The sequence below is a fragment of the Lithobates pipiens genome, unplaced genomic scaffold (genome assembly GCF_037356315.1).
Source record: "Lithobates pipiens isolate NorthernLeopardFrog02 unplaced genomic scaffold, aLitPip1_a1.2 Scaffold_18, whole genome shotgun sequence".
In the NCBI taxonomy this organism is placed as follows: domain Eukaryota; kingdom Metazoa; phylum Chordata; class Amphibia; order Anura; family Ranidae; genus Lithobates; species Lithobates pipiens.
This window is the reverse complement of record NW_027507758.1, coordinates 364,402,891-364,417,592: the sequence shown is the minus strand read 5'-3', so window position 1 is coordinate 364,417,592 and position 14,702 is coordinate 364,402,891. Positions and strand designations below refer to the sequence as shown.

General features: G+C 46.7%; 1 protein-coding gene across 3 annotated transcripts in view; it reads left to right on the top strand.

Annotated features, from left to right (window-relative positions):
- The first annotated feature begins 4,977 nt into the window (after positions 1–4,977).
- LOC143988193 (receptor-transporting protein 2-like) overlaps positions 4,978–14,702 on the top strand; it is a 46,470-nt gene continuing 36,745 nt past the window's right edge. The window contains exons 1-2 of one of the 3 annotated variants that reach the window (XM_077487574.1): positions 4,978–5,115; positions 13,260–13,445. In XM_077487574.1, the coding sequence (XP_077343700.1) occupies positions 13,264–13,445 (182 nt within the window). In that variant the 5' untranslated portion in view covers positions 4,978–5,115; positions 13,260–13,263. Of the gene's footprint in view, positions 5,116–5,306; positions 5,410–13,245; positions 13,446–14,702 lie in introns of those variants that run through there. The other 2 variants (XM_077487575.1, XM_077487573.1) reach the window with 2 other exon arrangements.

Genomic DNA, 14,702 nt, shown 5'->3' with positions numbered 1-14,702 from the left:
ACAGAAAGTGAAGGGAGATCTCCATGAAAAATAAACTGATGGGTTATGACACTCCCTAATTTTTACTAGGAGCCTGCAAAGCATTGCACTTACGAGGACTCATGTAGACTGTTAGTGTGGCAGTGTGCTCTTACCCCGTACAGGCTGCCAGTTACACACTGACAAGGAAGAAACAATGAACTACCACAGTACTCAACAGCGCCCTGGTAGCTCATTGGGAACTACAAGCCGACAGCTGCAAAGGCTGCCTGTTCTTGTAGTTCATTCATTCACAGAACTCTGTGAATGAAAGGAGAAGTATCGGAATGCAAAAAGAGGTAGTACATGCTACCCTCATACCTGCATTACATTTCTTTCTTTCCCCGGTCCTTCCATTTTTGCAGAATAGACTTTTGAAGATGCCAGAATCAGCCGCTAACGGTTCTTTCTCAGTTAAAAAGTTTCGAGAGGGTGGAAACATCTCCACAATCCAGCCCCTCCTTTACTCCCTCCCTCTGGAAGACATGTGAGTGTGTTTGGTGAAGAGGTGCACATCCAGGATGCTGTCTAGAACTAGCACATTCTTCACTTGCCTCTGTTTCCATGGCAGCATGTCCCCAGCTAAAACCCGGAAACAGAGTTTGATACAAGCAGTGAAATCTTGACCTTTCTCTGGCTCTTATCTGCAATCTCTCCTCTCCCCTGGGCTTTGATGTTCCTTCCTGTGTCCTCCGAATTCCCTCACCCTCACTCATTCATTCATTCAAAGTTCATGTCAGTGTCTCCTTCAGCTGATGAGGGAGGGGGAATTGTCACTGAAAACTTCAATGAACACAGGTAATCTCTCTACACATAGCACTGTGTTATATCAGAAGAGGAGACATGATAAGGATAGGGATAAGGATAAGGATAGTGACCTCTGCCCTGTATCTGTCCACTGAAATGAACACAGTGATACAGTATGTGTATAGAACATACCTGTGGACAGTACATAGGAGAGGAGACTGACAACTTCCCCACATTAAAGTGACCCCGATATGTTCCGAGTCTCCTTTATTGTACTTACAAATCATCCCTCTGTCACTGATGTCAACCCCCCCCCCCCCACCATCCCTCTATCACTGATCCCATCCCTATCCCCCATCTCCTGTACTCCTGTACAATCCCATCATCCCAGTGCCATCACATGCCATACAGTGCCATCATATTCCATACAGAGTCATCACATGCAGTGATATACAGTCCCATCATCCCCATCCCCTGTACTCCTATACAGTCCCATCATCCCCATCCCCGTACGGCATGTGATGGCACTGTACGGCATGTGATGACTCTGTACGACATGTGATGGCACTGTACAGCATGTGGTGGCATTTTACAGCACTAGGGGGTGGCTTCTGGGGCTATAGCCCCAAATCTGGGGCCCATAGCCCTGAGTCTCTGCAGGAGTCCCCAACCACTGGGCCACTGCCTCTCTGCAGCTGGGCTGCATAACAGTGCCGGTGTGTGAGAGAGCAGAGAGATGACATCATCTCTCACCGCCCATCCTGCATCACCGCTGTTCTGCCCTTACTATGCAGCTGGAGGCAGAAGAGAGATTACATCATCTCTCACTGCCCGCCCTCTCTCTGGGGACTCTAATGCAATCAATCTAATTTGATGCCGTGTGCGGGATATAGTCTGAGCATTGACAGGCTGATCCCCCACCCCTTCAATCTCTGCAGCAATTCTGGCAGCACTCATACATCAATTTCCCAAAGAAACCTCTGGATGTGACGCTGTGCATATGCACTCAACTACTTTGGTTGACCATGGCATGGCCTGTTCTGAGTGGAACCTGTCCTGTTTAACCGGTGTATGGTCTTAGCCACCGTGCTGCTGCTCAGTTTCAGGGTCTTGGCAGTCTTCTTATAGTCTAGTCCATCTTTATGTAGTGCAACAATTCTTTTTTTCAGAGAAGTGGTACTGTGCAGTGTCCACACATGCTGCCAGAGTGCCTCATCTAAGTGTTAACCACTTACGGATCGCCCGCTGTCGTTTTATGTCGTTACTTTGAAGAGGAATATTGTTGTTATGGCAGCAGCTAGCTGTCATAACCCCAATATCCTCTTCTTTAGCTGGCGGTCCGCTTTCAGATAAAAGTAGTCTCTTTGGTGGATTCACCCCGAGATGATGGGTGAGGGGAAGATGGGCAAGAGTTAGGGGAAGATGGCTCCCACCCGTCTCCATATCATTGCAGGGCGGAAGCGATGTCAAAACGTCACTTCTGCCCATAGCTCTTAAAGGGACATTTTTTTTTCAAATGACAATTTTTTTAATTCTTTTTTTATTGCATTTTAGTGTAAATATGAGATCTGAGGTCTTTTTGACCCCAGATCTCATATTTAAGAGGTCATGTCATGCTTTTTTTTCTATTACAAGGGATGTTTACATTCCTTGTAATAGGAATACAAGTGAAATTTAAAAAAAAAACAAAAGTGTAAAATATAAAAAAAAAGTAAAATAAATTAGAAAAAATAAATATTTTAAACGTGTCCCGTCCCGCTGAGTTCACGTGCAGAAGCGAACGCATACATGATTAGCGTCCGCATATGAAAACTTTGTTAAAACCACACGTGAGGTATTGCCGGGATCGTTAGAGCGAGAGCAATAATTCTAGCCCTAGACCTTCTCTGTAACTCATAACATGCAACCTGTATAATTGTTTAAACGTCACCTATGGAGATTTTTACGTGTAAAAGTTTGTTGCCATTCCACGAGCGGGTGCAATTTTGAAGCGTAACATGTAGGGTATCAATTTACTTGGCCTAACATTATCTTTCAACATATAAAAAAAAATTGGGCTAACTTTACTATGTCTTATTTTTTAACCACTTGCTTACTGGGCACTTAAACACCCTTCCTGCCCAGACCAATTTTCAGCTTTCGGTGCTCTCACACTTTGAATGACAATTACTCAGTCATGCAACACTGTACCCAAATGAATTTTTTGTCCTTTTTTTCCCACAAATAGAGCTTTCTTTTGGTGGTATTTGATCACCTCTGGGGTTTTTATTTTTTGCGCTATAAATGAAAAAAGACCGAAAATTTTGAAAAAAAAACGCATATTTCTTTGTTTCTGTGACAGAATTATGCAAATTATTAATTTTTCTTCATAAATTTTGGCCACAATTTATACTGCTACATATCTTTGGTAAAAATAACCCAAATTTGTGGATATTATTTGGTCTTTGTGAAAGTTAGAGAGTCTACAAGCTGTGGTGCGAATCGCACAAAATTGATCACATCTGATGTACTGGTGGCCTATCTCGCTTCTTGTGACCCGAACAAGTCAGGAAAGTACAAATACCCCCCAAATGACCCCTTTTTGGAAAGTAGACATTCCAAGGTATTTAGTAAGAGGCATAGTGAGCTTTTTGATGTTGTCATTTTTTTCCCACAAATGACACCCCCCAAAAAATTCTGCTACTCCTCCTGAGTATTACAATACCTCATGTGTGGGACTTTTTCACAGCCTGGCCACATAGAGAGGCCCAACATGCAGGTAGCGCCATCATGTGTTCTAGGAACATAAATTACACATCTAACTTGTTGACTATTTATTACACTTTTGAAGCACCAGGACAATGACACGTGACACTGATGACAGATGGCACTGATACGTGGCAATGATGACACTTATACGTGGCACTGATGACAGATGGCACTAATATGTGGCACTGATGACAGATTGCACTAATATGTGGCACTGATGACACGTGGCACTTATACGTGGCACTGATGACACGTGGCACTAATACGTGGCACTGAAGACACGTGGCACTAATACGTGGCACTGATGACAGATGGCACTAATACGTAGCACTAATACGTGCCGCCGATGACAGATGGCACTAATACATGGCACCGATGACGCGTGACACTGATGACAGATGGCACTGATAAGTGGCATTGATGACACGCGACACTGACAACAGATGGCACGTGACACTGACAGGTGGCACTGATGACAAATGGCACTGATACGTGGCACTGATGACAGATGGCACTAATACATGGCACTGATGACAGATGGCACTATGTGGCACTGATGACAGATGGCACTGATGGCAGATGGCACTTATACGTGACACTGATGACAGATGGCACTGGGAACAAATGGCACTGACAACAGGTGGCACTGGGGGCAGGTAGCACTGGGGTGGATGGCACTGGGGGCAGGTAGCACTGGGGTGGATGGCACTGGGGTGGATGGCACTGGGGCGGATGGCACTGCTGGGGGAGGATGGCACTGCTGGGGGAGGATGGCACTTTTTTTTTTTTTTACTTTTTTTTACTTTTTTTTAGCAACTCCAGGCTGCAGCCGTTCATCTCTCCCCTCTCACACTGTCTGTGTGAGGAGGGAGAGCGGCGCTGAGAGATGATCTCATATGTTTACATACGAGATCATCTTCCATTGGACATGCCGATCACGCTGTAAACGGCCGCTGTGATTGGCCGTTTACAGCGATCTGTGTTTGCCTGTCCCCGGGGGACACGGCGAACACAGAACTTCCGCGATGCGCGCCCACGGCGGCGCACATTGCGGAAGTAAACATTAGGATGTCCAGGGACGGCCTCGCGAACGCGCCTGCTCTACGGCCGTCATTCGGCTATAGGGCGGGCGCGAGGTGGTTAATTAAAAAAAGTGTATTTTTTTCAAAAAAAGTGCGCTTGTAAGATAGCTGAGCAAATACGGTGTGAAAGAAAGTATTGCAATGACCGCCATTTTATTCTCTAGGGTGTTTGAAAAAAAATATATACTGTTTGAGGGTTCTTAGTAATTTTCTAGCAAAAAAAAACAGTTTTTAACTTGTAAACACCAAATCTCAGAAAGAGGCTCGGTCCTTAAGTTGTTAATAACATGGGTGTTTTAGTAATCCAGTTGATGATGTGGCATTTCTTCCACTTAATCTATGCTGTATTGAAGCTAGCGGAGTTAATGATAAATTGCAGCAGACTGAAATGGTTTCAGTTTCTATTCTGTTTTCTGACTGCTGACTTTTATTGGGAGTGGATTGCTTACAAGACAACCATTAAACACTCTGCACTTCACAGAGAGAGAGATACCATCACACACCAGTATCCAGTATTCTGGTAAGTACATTGTAATTTTATCCTTCATTAAATAATTTTAATTCTTATCAGGGTGGATATGATTTAAATCAGGTCAATTTAAATCACAATTTAAATCATGATTTAAATCATTAGTAAAAAGGTTTGATTTAAATCAACTCGATTTAAATCATAATTTTTAAAGAGCAACTGTCATCTCTGTCCCGCAGAGACTCCTCTGACCTGCTGTTGACTCACCTACAGTCCCATTCACTTTAATATGACGGCTGGTGATGCAGCAGTAACACAACAAGGTGAGGGACGTGGCGGCAGCAGGTGAGTGGATGCCCGCTAAATGGCACTGCCATGATGGATCTGAAATGACAGGAGCGCTTTAAATGTAGGGACCCATTCTTGTTCCTAGTTGGAATCTTTAATATTTGCAAACAAAATGAAGGTTTCCTATTTAGAATAATAAGCTGTCAGGTTAGTAAAACAGCGATATCAGAATTGATTCAATTCAATTGATTCAATCATACAGGTTGTAGTGTACATAGATTTGCAAAACAATGGGATAAAGGAATATTCCTGAACTTTGTTTTATCTCATGGCTACTGTGAAATTGTGTGAATGCATCAATGCAGTGCATGTCATCTCAGCTTGCAGAGCTTGGATTCATTGAATGAGTTTACCAAAAATGTAACTATTGCAGAATATACAGCTACATAACTAAGCTCCATTTCATGTTGAATAAACTAAATTATTAATGTATCCTAAATAAAAAAAACAATTTAGATAGATTTTTACTCCAAAAGCATTTTAATAAATAAATTTGATACAAATAAAAAAAATCGATTTAAATTCCAAAAATTTGATTTAAATCTAAATCAATCTGATTTTTTGGATTTTTTTTTTTTTAAATCATTGATTTTTATCCACGCTGATTTTTATTCATACTATAGAACATCTTAATTAAATTGATGAGTTAGACATCGCAAAGCAGTTTGCTATATATTTTGTTTCCTACAAATTCAGCGCAATGTTCCAGGTGCACTAAGGCAGTGAATAGTTCTGATAGATATAATAAAATAAATATTGAAAATGTGAGTTATTATTACTATGGGGATATCTTGTAAAACATGGCAAAGAGTTAGAGGGTATGGACATTAAATCGTGTACACTAGTGAGTACTTTTTATATGTTTGTTTGCACCATATACTGTACATATATATATATATATATATATATATATATATATACATACATACATACATACATACACTTAGCAAAATTATAAACGCAACACCTTTGTGTTTGTCCCTATTTATCATGAGCTGAACTTAACCACTTGCCTACCCGGCACTGACATCCCCTTCCAGCCCAAGCCATTTTTCAACTTTCAGCGCTATCGCATTTTGAATGACAATTGGGCGGTCATGCTACACTGTACCCAAACACATTTTTTATCATTTTCTTCACACAAATAGAGCTTTCTTTTGGTGCTGGGTTTTTATTTTTTACAAAAAAAAAAAAGACCAAAAATTTGGGGGAAAAAACGTTGTTTTTTCTGTCAGTAAATTTTGTAACCAAGTAATTTTTCCCCTTCACTGATGTGCGCTGATGAGGCGGTACCGATGGGCACTGATAGGCTGAACTGGTGGGCATTGATGAGGTAGCACTTATGGGCACTGATGAGGTGGCACTGATGAGAAGACACAAATATGCCGTACTTATGGGCACTGATAGGTGGCACTGATGGGCACTGTTAGGTGGCATTGATGGGCACTGTTAGGTGGCATTGATGGGCACTAATAGGTGGCACTGATAGGCGTCAGTGGCTGGAACTGATAGGTGGTACAGATGGGCACTGATGGACATTGATGGGTGGCACTGATGGGCGACACTGATGGGCATTGATGGACAGCAGTGATGGGCATTGATGGGCAGCACTGATAGGTGGCACTGATTGCCAGCACTGACTGGCATGGCTAATGGGCACTGATTTGTGGCACTTGTGGCCACTGGTGGGCACTAATTGTTGCCACTGGTGGGCACTGTATGCTGGCATTGGTGGGGACTGTATTGTTACACTATATTTCTTTATTGTGATCAGGGCACTGATGATCAGTGCCCTGATTACATTCCTAGATGTCCCCCTGTGAGGAGATGCCACTGATCGGCTCTCCTCGCCTCACACTCTGTCAGTGTGAGGCGAGGAGAGTCGTCAAATATTGGCATCTCCGTGCTTACATGCGGATGCGGCTCTTTACACAGATTGGGGTCGCGCCGTGTCCTAACAACACGGCACGGCCGTGATCGCCGCTCTGCACACCACCGGGGGCGCGCGAGAGCGGCCCTTCTGGGACGCCGTCATTGGCCTAGCATAAGGGGTTGCAGGGGTCACAATTGCAACCCTACCCCCAGCTCCAGGGGACCCCTGCAGTCTCCCTGTCATATTGTCGTATTATCATATCCTCCACAAAATGCAGCTCTGATCTTCCCTAGGGCCCCACAGCCACGCTCCAGTACTGGGCTTCTACTTTGCCTTCCACAGTCCACACCCCTCTTTTCCATTGGCTGGGGAGAATCTCTGAGCCGTTTCCTGAATGGAGAGGAGCACGTGGTGAGAACAGCCCAGGGTGGGGAAGTGTCTGTGCTGTGTGCTGGCAACACAGAATGGTAACCAAGCTCAGCGAGGCAAGAGGAGGAGAGTGCCGTCCTGTAGCCACGATGGGACTGATGTCACTGGTGAGGTATGCTCAGTGTCTCCTAGTGACCAGCTGGGATTCTCTGTACCCCCCCACCCGGGGATGTCTACTTACCCTACTTTCCTGACAACTGGGGAAAAGACACACACCTCTGGGAGGTGTCCTTCCCAGCACTGACAGAGAAACCTTCAGAAATTTCTAAAACAAATCCCTTAACACCTCCTCGGGGGACCCCTGAAGGGCTAGAGGCTCCAGATTTTGTGTCACGTGACTTTATCCTCCCAGATCTAAGTTGCCCCCCCCAAGCCCCCTGACTACTCCCTTCATCCTGCATGCTATGCCTGCCTGCTGAGCTCCTTTCCTATTACAACACTTTATACCGTTCCTCCTCTGCCGGACTGAAATCCTTTACAACACAGCCAGTTAGCCATGATCTGCACAGGGTGTATCTGCCTACCGCAACTACACTGCCTTTCTGACCAGAGAATTCCACAGGTCAGAAGGGAGACATGAAAGCCAGATACACCCTGTGAAGACTGACAGACTTTGTGTAAAGGAATGTGATTTGAGCCCTGTGTAGTGTGGGGGGAGGGCTGTATACAGTGTTGGGATGGGAAAGGAGCTCTGCTAAGTGACCTGCCAGGGGTTCCTGTCCTCTGCTTCTCCAGCGGGAATCCCTGTCCTCTGCTTCTCCAGTGGTAATCCCTGTCCTCTGCATCTCCAGTGGTAATCCCTGTCCTCTGCTTCTCCAGTGGTAATCCCTGTCCTCTGCTGTAAAGAGGGACTCTGATGTAAAGAGGGACTCAAAACTCTTAAGCCACTTTGAGTATCTTAGCGTGAGGTGGATGTATCTGCACTCACGTTGGAAGTAGTGGGGGGGGGCCCAGGTCAACTTTTGCATCGGGGCCCACAAGCTTCAAGCTACGACTTTGGATGCCGTCATATAACGGCGTCCCAGAACAAGAGCTGCACCGCCCGCCGTCATTTGTCAGTGGATGGGTGGCAACAAGGCTGGCATTTAGTCCCCTCCAAAAGCCTCTGTCCCAGGTGAGTCTGTCACATTTCTCCCCCATCAAAGGTTGAGATCCCAGACCTCCACCTGGTCTGGACATGGGTTAGTCAGGCAGAGTGAACTCACATGATCTCCTTTCTTGGCTGCAAAGAATAATTGACCTCAGTAGGTGTGGGACAGAGGTCATTTACTCTCTGTCTGGCTGCCAGCGCTTCAGCTCGGTGGTTTTTAACATTCTTGGGCTCGGTCTGCTGCTGAGCAGAGGGGCCGATCACCCCAGCTTCCTGAAGCTGTAGAGACACACTAGGTGCTAGGCAGAGGCCAGTGGCGCTCTACTCTGTTGCCAGTGATTCAGCTGAGACTAGCAGCTTTACTACCTCAGCTTGTCGCTGGAGAGAGGGGCCGACTGCCCCACCTCCCTGGAACTCCACAGTTGTTGCCGGTGCTGGACAGAGGTTGGTAGCACTCTGCCCTGTTGCCAGCACTTCTGCTGGGGATTCCACATCCTCCGCTCCGGTTAATCGTTGGGGCAGGAGGCTGGCTTCCTCCACTCCTAAACTGTGTAGCAGCCATTGAGAAGGAGAGGCGGCTGCTTCCTTTTCCATTCCCTCATCTGGTTGCTGGGATGACATGTGTGTGGAACTGTCTCCCAGATGCACTTCCTCTCCCTTCCCCCCCTGTGTCTGCTGCTGGGAAGTGATTGCCACCTTCTCACCCTGAGCCTCCGAAACTGCCACAGGTGTGGGGCAGAGGTCTTGGACCCTCTGTCCGGTGACCAGCGCTTCAGCTGGGGAAGTTCCTTGTAACTCCACAGATACTGCTGTTGGTGCTGGGCAGAGCACAGTGAAGTTTGGCCCTGATACCAGCTCTTCTGCTGGAGGCTCATCAGGTTGTTTTTCCTCAGCAGAAAAGTCTATCAAATCCCCTGTTTCCGCAACTGGTGTCTGGGGATAGCGGTTCACCTCCTGTCTTTGGAACCCAGAAGATGCTATCAGTGCTTGGCAGAGGTTAGCAGAGCTCTGCCCTGTTGTCAGCACTTCAGGTTTGGGGATGGCATTCTCCGGAGTTTCCACTGCTGAGTTTCCACTGCCGATTCTCTGGCATGCTGCTGAACGTGTTCTGGCAGTTTCCTGTATGCCCTTTTCAGATGCTGTTCCTTCCTTAGCAAATGGTCTAATCTGCTGCCTGAGCTCCAGGTATTCATTCTCAGACACAGTCCTGGTGTATGCTGTACGATCTGCAGCAGGCCCAGGAACTCTGACGCCAGGTCCATATCTCCACTGGGGCGACCGAAGTCTGCTTTCCTGATCTTGGAACCAGGTGGAGGTTTGGATGTCCCAGACTGTAGGAAGCTTCCCCAGGAAGCGACTGTAATGGAACGTCCCCACACTCTGTGCTTCTGTCAGTATACCGCTTCTAGCATCTAACAGTATGCGTTCCAACAGTATGAATCAGTCACTATTCTAATATGGCAAATAAAGGGTTCCCAGAGTCTATGTGTCTTGGGGGGACATGGACCTGAATCCAAAGTAACACCTCCTCCAGGGTCCCCAGGCATACAGCTCACAAAGAGCACTGTTTCCCCAAATGCCAGGGCCCAAAATCGGTGTTCAAGAGGCTGGCATTCAGTCCCCTTCAAAAGCCTCTGTCCTGGGTGAGTCTGTCACAGATATCACTGGAATTTGTACAGCGTGGCTTCTGAAAAAGTCCATCTGCATTTGCCTTCTTCCCACTCAAGCAGCCAGCCAGGATGGTTTCACAGTTTACTAGAAGAGATTGGCGAATGGTTCATGCCGAGCAAAAGTTCAACCTGAGCATCGCCTGTTCACCCACTCGGGGCACACACCTGAATTTGTGGGTTGCTTGGCGGGATGTTCGCCCCGCCGAGCGATCCACAATGCACTGTGCTCTGCACATTCTAAGCCCGGTGCACAGTGCATTTTGTGACCTGAATGGGCAAAGCTTTTCCCAATCAGGGAACAGTGAATAGCTGGTTGTTAAGGAGTGGGCTGGGAAGCCGGCAACAGTGTCCTTAACAACTTATGAGTCATCAGCTGTCAATAGGTGCTTTGGGGCAGGGGGGCTGTTGATGGGGACAAGGGCCATCCCCCACAACCCTGGGCTGTGGTTGTGGGGGCCTGCGGGCAGGAGGCTTATCAGAATCTGGCCTCCATATCCCACACCCACCCCCATGTGTTTGAGTATAGGGTACCCATTCACCAAAAAAGTGTAAAAAAGAAATAAAAATACAGACACAGTTTATGAGAATTCATTTATAAAAAAAAACAATGCCCCCCCCACCCCCCCATGTAGATCCATTGTGAATCACGATGCTGCCGCCACCACCGACCCCTAAAAAGAAAAAAAAGCTTCGCCTGCGAAGAAGACTAACCGCCAACTGCAGGCTCCACTGTTTGACAGTTCTTATATGGGTAAGGGCAGGGCCACTATTTTTCTTTTTTTGGGTCTGGCAGTGGCGAAGTGGTTGATGATGGATCTACATGAGGGGGAAAATTGAATTTTCAAAGGATTTTTTCATTTGTCTTGTTTCACTTTAAAGTGGCTGTAAACCCTTGCAGATCACTTTTCACTACAGGTAAGCCTATAACAAGGTTTACCTGTAGCTACCGTGGATCGGCACTTATCCCACCCAGGTCGTGGCTGCAGGTTTCCATCTCCTCCACTGCTTTTCCTCCCGGCCAATAGGGTTTTCGGACTCCCCGCTTCCTGATTGGCTGGGAGGAGAAACAGGAATTTTAAGTCACATAACTGGAAGGGCTCAGGGTTCACTGTGCAGTGCTCTGCACCCCAAGCCCACCCTCTTTGGAAGGCACTTAGAGCCTCAGGCTCTAATCATGTGCTTAAAAAAAAAAAACATTGAAATCCATGCATCCTGCACCCTGCATGTAGATTAGGGGTCGGGCGCATGTGAATAGTATTAGTTGCTTCTTCATATAATACATATAGTGTAGTTGTTTTGTTTGGGACAATGTAGTCATGGCATCTTAGCAGATACAATCTTGATAAATGATCTGTGAAGACTTATTCACTGTCCTGTGGAGCATGTGTCGATACAAAAAAAAATGTTTAGCAGGGAGAAGCTCTATTAATAAGATTTAAAGGGCAGAATTAAATATCCACAATTCCCATAAAAAAATAAATGCCGGAGGAATGCTTTAAACCTGCAGGTGAGGTGGTACACCTGTACAATGTACTAAAGCAAAAGCAGCAGAAAAAGACAGGTTTTCCCTTAACATCCATACATGACCCTTATTTAAGAGGAGGGTCTGGTATGGATTGCAAAAAAAGACACAACAAATGAAAAACAAAGAAAAAACTGTGTGAGGTTTCCTTCAAAAAATCTATACCAGACCCTTCATTCTTGGTAAGTGTCTGGTATAGATTTTAAGAGGAACCCCATTCCAAACAAAAACAATAAAAACAATATGAGGTCCCCCACAAAAGTCATATCAGACCCTTATCAGAGCATGCATCCTGACAGGTCAGGAAAGGGAGGGAGTATAGCAAATCATACCAGGTCACATGCCCTCAATATTGGGAGGATATCTTGCCAGGAGAGGGACCGGCAAAGGACCATGTCCTCATATTAATGGTGATGACCAGTTGTCAGTGTGTTTTGTTCTTGTGGTCTGGCATGTGTTGTTCATCATGATTAATGTAGATCTACATCCCTGTACACCCCCCCCCCCCCTCCCCAAGAAAAGTACCCTCCCCATGTTGAGGAGGACATGTGGCCTGGCATGGTCTGGCAGTCAGGCTTCATGCTCTAGTAAGGGTAATGGATTTTGCGGAGGATCCCACTACCAACCAATGACTGTGCAGCCTCTGGAATCATAGCAACCAATGACATCATTGATGTATGATCTGAGAGGGCAGCAGATGGCCACAGGTTGCTGGCTGGCACAGCATCCTTGGTGGCTGCCAGCATCCTAGCAACTAATGATGCTTGCAGCCTGCACCATGGGAATTTGTCATTCAGTGGTGGTAGCAATAGCAAAACTAAAATAATGACGTGTAGTACTGCGTCAAGGACTGCAGTAGCCGTCAGAAGTTCACATGGGATGCCAAATATGGCAATTTAGTTTAGCCCATTTAATGAACAGTGAACAGCTAAAGTTAGCTGGAAATCCTGCATCACAGTGGACTCAAACCTCATCCCTACTCATGTTGTTCCATATTGGAAACAAACAGAAGGTAGACACCCTTTAAGAGTAAGCATATCATAGGCTGTGTGCTTCCGTCTTAATACTTTGTTATGGGCTCTGCTAATTTAGGAGTTTTAAATGAATGAGGTCACCATGTGTTCAATAGTTTGTACAAATGTTCAGATGGTTATTTAGAAGTCAGATTGTGTATTACTAAACTGTAAAGGAATAACGTATGGTATGAAAATATTGATTTACAATATAATATGATAACATTCATATCTAGTGTTTTTTTGTCAGAGAAATGCCCAGGGAACCATCTAGAAACATCTGGATAGACATATTTGATGAGCTGCAAGAGACAGAGCTAGAGCAAAGGTATGGAAAAACCTGGGTTCTGCAGTTCAACTACAATTTGAAACCTACTCTAACCCAGGAACAGAGACAAAATGGCTGGAAGATATCACAAACCACCACTAATGGCAGGTAATAGCATATAAATCCCCATCTCTGTTAATGTCTGTGTATATGCATGAGTGCCCAAGTGTCCTGGATTCCCACAATTAACAGGTCTGTCCCGGGTCCCGGGCACCTTAATTTTGGGACAATACAGTGTCCCGGAATGAAATTGACAGAGCGAGCAAACCCCGCTATAGCGCTGGCGCTCACTATGCCTCCAGCTCCATCTGCCTCCAGCCAAGGGGAGCTGAGACCGCCCCTCTGCCCAAGCACAGCCGAGCCTGCCCGAGCCGAGGGGAGCTAAGACCACCCCCCCCCACCCAAGCACAGCCGAGCCCGTCCGAACCAAGGGGAGCTGAGACCGCCCCCCCGCCCGAGCACAGGCGAACCCGTCTGAGTCAAGGGCAGCTGAGACTGCCCCCCTGCCTGAGAGTAAGGGGGTCTGTACTTAGCGGGGGGGTGGTCTGTACTGAGGGGAGTCTGTACTTAGCGGGGGGGTCTGTACTGAGGGGGGAGAGTCTGTACTAAGGGGGGGGGGTCTGTACTGAGGGGGAGTCTGTACTGAGGGGGTCTGTACTGAGGGAGGTCTTTACTTATTTGGGGGGTCAATACATATTGGGGGGATTCTGTATTGATTGAGGGGGATCTATACTGAGGGACGGGGGTCTGTACTGAGGGGGGTCTGAACTTATTGGGTGGGTCTATACATATTGTGTGGAGTCTGTACTTAGTGGGGGGGGGGTCTGTACTTATTGGGGAGAGGGATCTGTACTGAGGAAGGGGGGTCTGTACTGAGGGAGGGGGGTCTATAATCAATGAAGGGGGACACCCTGTTTTACCGCACCGGTGGGGTGACACAAACTATAGCGAAGCCACTGCCACCCACCTCCTCTTTCTTCTCTGGGCCCACTCCAGCACAGGGCCGGTGCTACCACTAGGCAAACTAGGCGGCCGCCTAGGGTGCCTTGCTGACTAGGGCGCTCGGCCACTGGTTTTCCTACTCTCTTCTTTCTGCAGCAAGCAACTAAGTCTCAGCATCAGCAGCCAGCTGCCGCTCCGTTCACACATAGTGTCAGAGGCGTAGCAGTGGTGGAGGACTGTATCTGTGTCCTGACTCCTGCAGCAAGAAAACATTCATTGATGGCCATTGTTGAGGCTCCATTTGATGGGCACTGGTGAGGCTGAATTTGATGGGCGCTGGTGAGGCAGAATTTGATGGGCACTGGTGAGGCTGCATTTGATGGGCACTGGTGAGGCTGCATTTGATGGGCACTGGTGAGGCTG